This window comes from Numenius arquata, chromosome 3, assembly GCF_964106895.1.
Source record: "Numenius arquata chromosome 3, bNumArq3.hap1.1, whole genome shotgun sequence".
In the NCBI taxonomy this organism is placed as follows: domain Eukaryota; kingdom Metazoa; phylum Chordata; class Aves; order Charadriiformes; family Scolopacidae; genus Numenius; species Numenius arquata.
In genome coordinates, this window is record NC_133578.1 from 41,708,189 (window position 1) to 41,716,514 (window position 8,326).

At 56.8% G+C, this 8,326-nt stretch overlaps 1 protein-coding gene across 1 annotated transcript; it reads left to right on the forward strand.

The window, feature by feature from the left end:
* Positions 1 to 1,640: 1,640 nt before the first annotated feature.
* On the forward strand, positions 1,641 to 3,071 carry GBX2 (gastrulation brain homeobox 2). Its single transcript, XM_074145622.1, has 2 exons — positions 1,641 to 2,151; positions 2,548 to 3,071. The coding sequence occupies exons 1-2, from the start codon at positions 1,641 to 1,643 to the stop codon at positions 3,069 to 3,071; spliced, it is 1,035 nt and encodes a 344-aa protein (XP_074001723.1).
* The last annotated feature ends 5,255 nt before the right edge of the window (positions 3,072 to 8,326 follow it).

The window sequence follows — 8,326 nt, forward strand, 5'->3', positions numbered from 1 at the left end:
TGGAGGGCAGCTGGCCAAGAGGGAAAGGATTTGGAGGACAGAGCGTTGCTCTCCCCATCCTTGGCGCCCACCGGCCTGGCCACAGCAGGGGTCACCTTCCTCTTGGGGTGCATGGCCCCCCCAGCCTGACATCTGCCATCCTTCCCCCGGAAAATATGAGCATCAATTAGATAGAAACGAGTGGCAGGTCATTAAGAGCTTCCCAAGTGGGCAGGCCAGGCAGGAGAGGGATCTCCTGCTGACCCTTGGCTTTCAGGGGGGGACACCCCCTCAGCCAAAAGCCACTTTTAGTCGGGATTTCTGCCCAAAAGCCCTCCGAAACTGAACCCAGAGGCACAGCCAGTGCCATTGTCCTGGGAAGGCTTCAACTTCCCAAAGGCAGGAGGGATCCCACCCCCAGCCAGCCCCTCTCCTTTCCCCCCCCCTTTTTTTTTTTGCATTTAATTTTATTTTCCAAACCACTTGATCTTTGCTTGGGAACCTCCATTAATTGCCTGGGTTTGCCTCTTCGCCTGGTCCCTTTATCATTATTTATGGCCTTTGAAATTGTGTAAAGTTCCCTTGACGTTCAATTTACAAGTTTGGGGGCTTTTTTTTTTTTTTCCTCTTTTTCTTTTTCCCCTTCTTTTTTTTTTTTTTTTTTGTTCTAGCTTTTGTCCTCGCCAAAGACATCGTGTTGGAAAAGGCTTTGAGCCGGCCAACATGAGAGGCTCGCCGGAGAAAAGGGAGCAGCCCTCCATCGCTTTTAATTCCGCCGTGTTGCTGAATGGCTCTTTTACATAATTGCAGAAGCAATTTCAAAGCCAAGCCAGGGGCTGACTTTACCCAGAACCACATGGAGCCTATTTGGGGGCTTTTCAAAAAAAAAAAAAAAAAAAAAAAAAAGAAAAGGGAGGAGGGGGGAGAGAAAGCGTGAATAAAGTAGTTGGGAAAAAAAAAGAAAAAGAAAAAGAAAAAGAAAAAAAAAAAAAAGAGGGTTTTGGAGGCACCAAATTGGTGTGTCTGATGGGGAATGTCACACGCCCCGGGGGAGTGAGGGACCCCAGGGAGGTCCCCAGCGGCACCGCGGGGCGTAGGTCCCCGTCGGGGCTTCCCACGGGCGACCCGCGGGGAGAGAGGGGGGCTCACGCGTGGGCCGCCCCGTCCGTCGGCCGGGAGGAGGTGAATGGGGGGGGGTGGGAGGGGAGTGGGAGGGGAAGAGGGAGGGAGAAGAGGAGTTGGGGGCGTGGTCTCACCTCTCGGCCCCGCCCAGCCCTCCTCCTGCCCAATGGCGGGCGGCGGCGGCGGCCACGTGGGGCGGGCCGGGTTCCCAGCCGGGCAAAATGTGAATGGGCGCGGGGGAGCGCGGGCGGGCAGAGCGGCGCGGCGGCGGCGGCGGGCGGGCTCCGCGGGGGCGCACGGCGGCGGCGGCGGCGGCGGCGGCGGCGGCGGCGGCGGCGGCGGCGGGTGGGGGGCAGCAGCCCCGATGTGCGGGCGGGGGCGGCGGGCCGCGGCCCCCCTCCGCCCCGGCTGTGCCCCACGCGTGGGCGCTGCGCGGCTCTGAGGAGGAAGAGGAGGAAGAAGAAGAAGAAGAGGAGGAGGAGGAGGAGGAGGAGGAGGAGGAGGAGGAGGAAGGTGGTCGCTGCCGCCGCCGCTCCGGCATGAGCGCGGCTTTCCAGCCCTCGCTGATGATGATGCAGCGCCCGCTGGGAAGCAGCACGGCCTTCAGCATCGACTCTCTCATCGGCAGCCCCCCGCCGCCCGCCCCCGGCCACTTCGTCTACACCGGCTACCCCATGTTCATGCCCTACCGACCCGTGGTGCTGCCGCCGCCCCCCCCGCCGCCCCCGGCGCTGCCGCAGGGCGCCCTGCAGCCGGCGCTGCCCCCCGCGCATCCCCACCACCACCAGCTCCCCAGCCTGCCCACGGGTTTCTGCTCCAGCCTGGCTCAGGGCATGGCCCTCACCTCCACCCTCATGGCCACGCTGCCCGGCACCTTCCCCGCCTCCCCCCAGCACCAGGAGGCCTCCAGGAAGTTCGCACCCCCGGGTAACTTCGATAAAGCCGAGGGGATGCCCCCGGACGGCGGCGGCGACGACGGCAAAGCCTTCCTGGGGAAGGACGGAGCCCTCCTGCCCTTCCCCGCCGCCGACGCCGTCCAGGCCTCCCTCGGTGAGTGAGCGCCGGAGCCGTCGAGGGGGAGCGGGGTCCCGCCGCCCGTTGCGCGCATCGCGCCCCGGCGGGGCCGGCTGGGAGGGGGTCGGGGGAAGGGGCGGCGACGGGGGACCCGCGGGAGGAGACAGCGCTGGCCCCCGGGGTCCGGTGGCCGCAAGGCCCAGGAGAAGGGAGGAGGAGGAGGAGGGAGGTTTCGAGCCCCCGCCGCTTGAAAAATAAAAATAATAATTAAAAAAAATCAATCCGACTGAAAGACACGCGGAAAAAAAAAAAAAAACCAAAAAAACCAACCCTCAACAATTTTCAGCTGACGGACCTGGGGGCCGGGGGGGCGCGGTGGCCGCGGGACGGAGGGTACCAAATACTAACGAAAGGCCTCTGCTTCGCTTCCAGCCGGGGCTCTCCGGGGCCAGGGGAAGGAGGACCCCAAAGCAGAAGAGGATGCAAAAGGCAAAGAGGAAAGTTTCTCCATGGACAGCGATCTAGACTATAGCTCGGATGACAACATCCCCGGCCAGGCAGCTCACAAGGAAGAGGACTCTGGCAACGCGCTGGAAGAAAACCCCCAAAACCCTCCCAATTCCACCAACACCACATCCACGGGCAAAAACCGGCGGAGGCGAACAGCCTTCACCAGCGAGCAGCTGCTGGAGCTGGAAAAGGAATTTCACTGCAAAAAGTACCTGTCCCTGACGGAGAGGTCCCAAATCGCTCATGCCCTCAAACTCAGCGAGGTGCAGGTGAAAATCTGGTTCCAGAACAGACGGGCTAAATGGAAACGGGTCAAGGCGGGCAACGCCAACTCCAAGACAGGGGAGCCCTCCCGAAACCCTAAGATCGTGGTACCCATCCCGGTGCACGTCAGCAGGTTTGCCATCAGGAGTCAGCATCAGCAGCTGGAGCAAGCCCGACCCTGATCTCTCCCTACACTCAGAACCACAAGTTTTTGAGGGGAAAAAGTTTCCAAATCGGGGTTTAAAAACAGCCCACCCGAAAAAAAAAAAAAAAAAGAAAAAAAAAAAAGAAGCAAAAAAAAAAACCCCTAAAACAAACAACAAGAAAAAAAAAATCCCATGCGAGCACACGGCAAATCCCCACCATGAGCGAACTTTAAAGTGAAACTTTCCACTTACCGAGTCAAGCAAGAGTCTGTGAAGGAAAGAGGCTTGGAAACTGTTTTGGTTCGGAGCAGGAATATCATACTCTAGAAGAGAGACACAGATATTTATTATTATGCTGCCCCCCCCCCCCCCCCCACTTTGTACATAACTCGTGCTGTCTTGGCTGCGATGGGGACCACAGATGCGGTACGGCGTCGGCGCTGGATCCAGCAGAGATCTGCCCGTGTCCCCTCCTCACCCCCCACCTCACCGGCAGAGACATCCCCAGCGAAACCCGCAGCGCGCCTTTAGCCATCTTTTGGGTTTGGTTTCTTATCGGGGGCGACAGGTAAAAAAAAAAAAAAAAAAAAAAGATGAGAGAACAAAAACGAAAGAAAGCTAAGAGTTTTAATTTCATGCCTTTTTTATTGTTTGGTTTTATTTCCGATGGCTGAGTGGCAAGCACTGGGGACCGATTTTTTAAATATATTTTTTGCCTGGCTTTCTGTCGATTTGGTTTGCCTGTTCTGCCAAGCCATGTTTCAAAGAGAGAGAGAAAGAGAGGTGGTGGTGGGGGGGGGGAAAAGCACGATCTTCTCTATTGTGTTTAATTTATTTCAATGTAGCTTATTTCCTTATAAGTTATGAAATTTAAAGCAAACTAAGTCTTGTGAATAAAAACTGACAAAGAAACAAACAAAAAAAAAAAGACAAAAAAAAAAAAAAGCCCTCCAGCCCCCGCCTGTTCTGTGCAGAATTTGGCGTTGAGCTGATTTTCCTTTCCCCTCCTGCGCTGCCGGAGCGGAGCAATGCTGCTCTCGCCTTTTTGCGAAGCCACATTTATTTTCGGGGAGAAGAAGGGTAAAAGGGAAAAAAGTGTCGTGTTTGTGGGGTTTTGGGGGTTTTTTTTGTAGTTGTTATTGGGTTTTGTTGTTGGGTTTTTTGGGGGGGTTTTGTTTGGTGGTTTGGTTTTTGGTTTGGTGGTTTTTTTTGTTTTTTTTTTTTTTCGGGGTGGGAAGGCTGGAAAAATGCTTTTTGTGTGAATAAACGTGGCTGGCCTCGACGGGCCGGGGGGGGGTGGGGTGGGGAAACAGCCCTACATCCACCCCCAACGGGCAGCCGGCTGGCTCCCAGCCCCGTGCTTTTGGGGGGGGGGGGGGGCACACAGCCGCTTTCCGGCGGCCGCTCGTGTTGCACCCCCCGCCGCTCCCCCCCAGCCCAGCGCAGCCGGGGGTAGGGGCACTGCGGCGGGGGGGCCGGGGCCGGAGGGTCCCGCGTTGCACCCCCCCCCCCCCCATCCTTTTCATCCTTGTTTTTTGTTTTCTTTTCTTTTTCCCCGTTTTACGCATCCCGGTTGCATCCGCGCCGGTGAAACCCTTATCGTTGGCGTCGGCGGCTATTTGGAATTAAAAAGCATTAATTTCTGGAGGAAAAGAGGGGTGCGGGGGGGGGGGGCTGGGGGGTGTGTGTGGTACGTCTATTAAAATTAAACTAGGGGGTCATTCAAGGGAGCGATTCGCCCCCGAGGTAACGGCGGGTAGCTCAAGGCTTGGCGGTGGTCGCATCATTTCTAGCCCTCGCACTTCATAATTTATTTATTAATTATTATTATTATTATTTTGTAACGCCGGGTTCGGGGGGGGGGGGGGGGGGGGGAGCTGACGGCGCCTCCGAGGGGGTGGAGCGGGGCGGGGGGGGTGTCCCTGCTCCCCTCTCCCACCACCGAAACGGAACAGCCGCGGGCAGCATCGCTGCCAGAGCCCCCGCCGGACCCCACGGGCAGCCGGGGACGCGGCGGGGGGGCGGAATAACGGGGGAACCCACGGGTAATTCCAGGCTTTTCGGCAGCCGCCACTGCCCGCTCCTTTGGCTCGTTAAAAAAAAAATATTAAAAAATTATTATTATTATTATTATTAATAATTTTTGGTTTCGTTTCCACACGGGAGGGAGCAGGGAGCCGGGACACGCGTGGCGCAGCCCCACCCGTGTGTCGTCCCCCCCCCCCCCCCGCCTCGGGTGTCCCAGCGCTGCTCCTCTTCGGAGCACTTGCCTTTTTTAAAAAGAAAATAATAATAATAATAATAATAATAATAATAATAATAATAATAATAATAATCTACTTTGATTTGGTTTTGGTGCGAAAGGGATGCTGCTTGGAAAGCACAGCAACCCGGAGCCGGCTGGGGCGAGCGGCGACCCGGCTGTACCCCCACCGCCGGAGGGGGGGCTGTGTGTGCCTGCGTTGTATTTTAGGGAGGAGCAGCTGCTCCTCACCCCTTTCCCCCCCCCCGGGGCACCCCTCCCTCTACAAGCCGGCATCTGCCCCAGGCGCAGGAAAGTTATTTGCTCCGCGGGTTGGGGTCTCCTATCGCCCCCCCCCCCCGCCCCAGGAGTGGGGCTTTGGGGCTGGAGGGGGGAGCCCCGGGCCGGGGACCGGAGGAGAAGGAGATAAACAAGCGAGGGGGTTGATAGCTGTCATCATCACCATCATCATGGCTTTCATTTGGCTGCCTAATGAGTCAGATCACAGGCAGAGAGAAAAATTGTCAATCGCCCAGGCTCTAATGAATTTTTTTGCAAATTGTAATCAAGCCAGGCCGTCTCAGCTCGCTGATTAATGAGACCCAGGAGGCCCGGCCAGCACCTCAGCTTTTTATTCCATCCCGTCCTCCCTGCACTAAATTAACAGCAACTTGTCTGAGCTTCAAATTAACTCCCAATGATTAATTCTGATGGGGGGGTCTGAAGAATAGCTCGTCCTAATAGGCACTGGCCTCTGATGCTGTTTGAAATTAATACACTTCCCCTTTGGCTGCCGGCTTTAATCCAAGGTTGGGTTTTGACATCACTATATTTGTTGTTACAATAAATTCCTCTTACATCTGCAGATCAAATAATTGCACTGCTCGGGGAGCGCAGCAGAAACGCCGGCCTGCTTTGCAGCAGCCCAAAGTCAGAGGGGAAGGAAAGCTGCCCGCTCCCGTCTGCCTCAGGAAACCCCCTTTTTTAAACGTATATATAAAGTGTGTGTGTGTGTGTGTATATATATATATATATTTAAGCCCCCGGTCACTGCTGTTGAGCAGCACTGGGATGTGGTGGCTGGAGGAGGCCACCCCTCCCCGGCGGGGTGAGGAGTGCGCTGCCTCCCTCTTGAATAAGACATCAGAGCTTTTAAATCCCCCCCCTTGCCCCTCCCTTAACCCCTCTCCACAGCGACCTGGCAAACTCACCGCATGCCAGGGCTGCTGCAGAGACCGGACAAACTCAGTGCGTGCCAGGATGGGGGGGTGGGGAGCTGCGCCCCCCCCCCCCGCTTCCTCAGAGGCGGCAGCTCTGCCTTCCACCTTGTTTCTGTTTGTATTGACTTAATTGGTTTAATTATTTCAGCTGGGACTGGCCAGGCTCGGCTTTGTGCCTTTTACCTGCCCCTCCTGCCCCCGGGGATGCGGCTGCCCTGCCGACAAGGACCCCTTTGTGCCCGGACGGGTGGTGCTGGACCCCTCTCCCTCCCCCCCCTCCCCACTCCATTGGGGTTATCCCCCTGTGACAGCAGGGGCTTCCCGGCCAAGCGTCCCCCCCCGAGTGGGGCTGACCCCGGTATCTGGAGAGATGGGTGAGGGGGTCCATATTCCTGCCAGAAAGAACCCCCTCCGAGGACTGAGCATCTTCCCCGTTCCCCAACAGGCACAAGTTACCCCCTGCAAGAGACACCCGCCCCTCCGGGCTTGCTGTCCGACAGGATCGGGCCCACCCCGCGCCGTTCCACCGGGGCTGTATCAATCTTCACATGTGAGGAGGAGAGTGATGAGGCCGGTAAGCGGTCGCCAATGCAAATTCCCGCCGTCACCGTCATAAAGCATCCGGCACCCTGACACACAAAAGCAACACCATATGTACGAAGACAACCTGTATGAATTATAAATTGCATCATAAAAATTGATTGCCTATCCCAACCCTTCAGAAACATACGAGGAGTGGTGGGGGGGGGGGGGGGAGAGGAGGGAGAAACCCACCCTGTGCCCCGAACCGGCTGCCCCATAGCAGAAGGGGATGCTCTGCCGAGCCAGCTCGCATCCCTCGTGGGTGCGAGGTCCCTTCCCGTCCCCCTCCCCACCGCTGCAGGATGCTCACCCGCCCCTTGCTTGCTCTTTTCTCCCTCCCGCTATGCCCGGCCCATAGAGAGCCTTAATCTATTTATTTCAAGCCACTTCATCCTCTTTCCCGCTTTTGTCCCAGCCCCAGCCTCTGGCTTTGTGGCAGGACCACTGAGGTTTTAAAAGCCCCTTCCCCTATAGTTTGAGGTCTCCTTGGCTGCCTGAATTACAATGGCTAAAACAGGATTACACTGACCTGATCCTATTAAACTTGCCAATCGATCTGTGCCGCCCTCCCTCTGGCTCGGCAAACTTACTCGCCCAACTTTCCCCGGGGCTCAGCCTAAGAGGAGAAGCAAGAGGCCGCCTTTCCAAGCAGGCCTGAGGGATGAAGGAGGGATAGAGGCGCTTTTTTTTTTTTTTTTTTCCCCCTGGACCCATGTGGATTTTAAACCTTGGCTTTACCTCCTAGCATCTCAGCCCCAAAGGAAAACGTGGCATTTTCTTGGTCTCTCGGGTTCTCCGACTCCCGGCCTTGGCAGGAGATTAAGTCATATAGCTAAACCGTATAGAAAAAGGGCTGTTTTAGCTGTAAGCAAAACAATTATCCCTCCTCTTGGTAAGCAGCTTGTTTGAGGGGCGTGCAGGCTCCTGGTGGTCCTCCTTCTGCAAAAAAAAAAATCCCTGTGCGGAGAAAACCCCTGGGAATAAACAGCCTCAGCCCCTGGCTGTGATGCCGACCGTGCTGGAGTGAAGCCTGAGTGGGGGCTCCCACGCTCCAGGTGCCCGCAAGCCCCTCTGGTACCCACTGGGGCTGCAACCCCCAGTGCAGCCAGGCGAGCATCTCCCTGCCGATTTCCCTCTGCGCCCAGAGGACTGCATCGCCGGCGCAGACGAGGCATACCCAGCAGCGAGTCCTTCCTCCCTCTCGTTTATAGAAAGAGCGGAGGAAGAGAAGCGCAGACCCGGCACAA

What these genes read in the sequence shown, in the direction of transcription:
- GBX2 (XM_074145622.1), top strand. Translation starts at nt 1,641, where the DNA reads ATGAGCGCGGCTTTCCAGCCCTCGCTGATGATGATGCAGCGCCCGCTG. An exon ending in CGCCGTCCAGGCCTCCCTCG is followed by an intron (nt 2,152 to 2,547) that starts GTGAGTGAGCGC and finishes CTTCGCTTCCAG; the next exon opens with CCGGGGCTCTCCGGGGCCAG.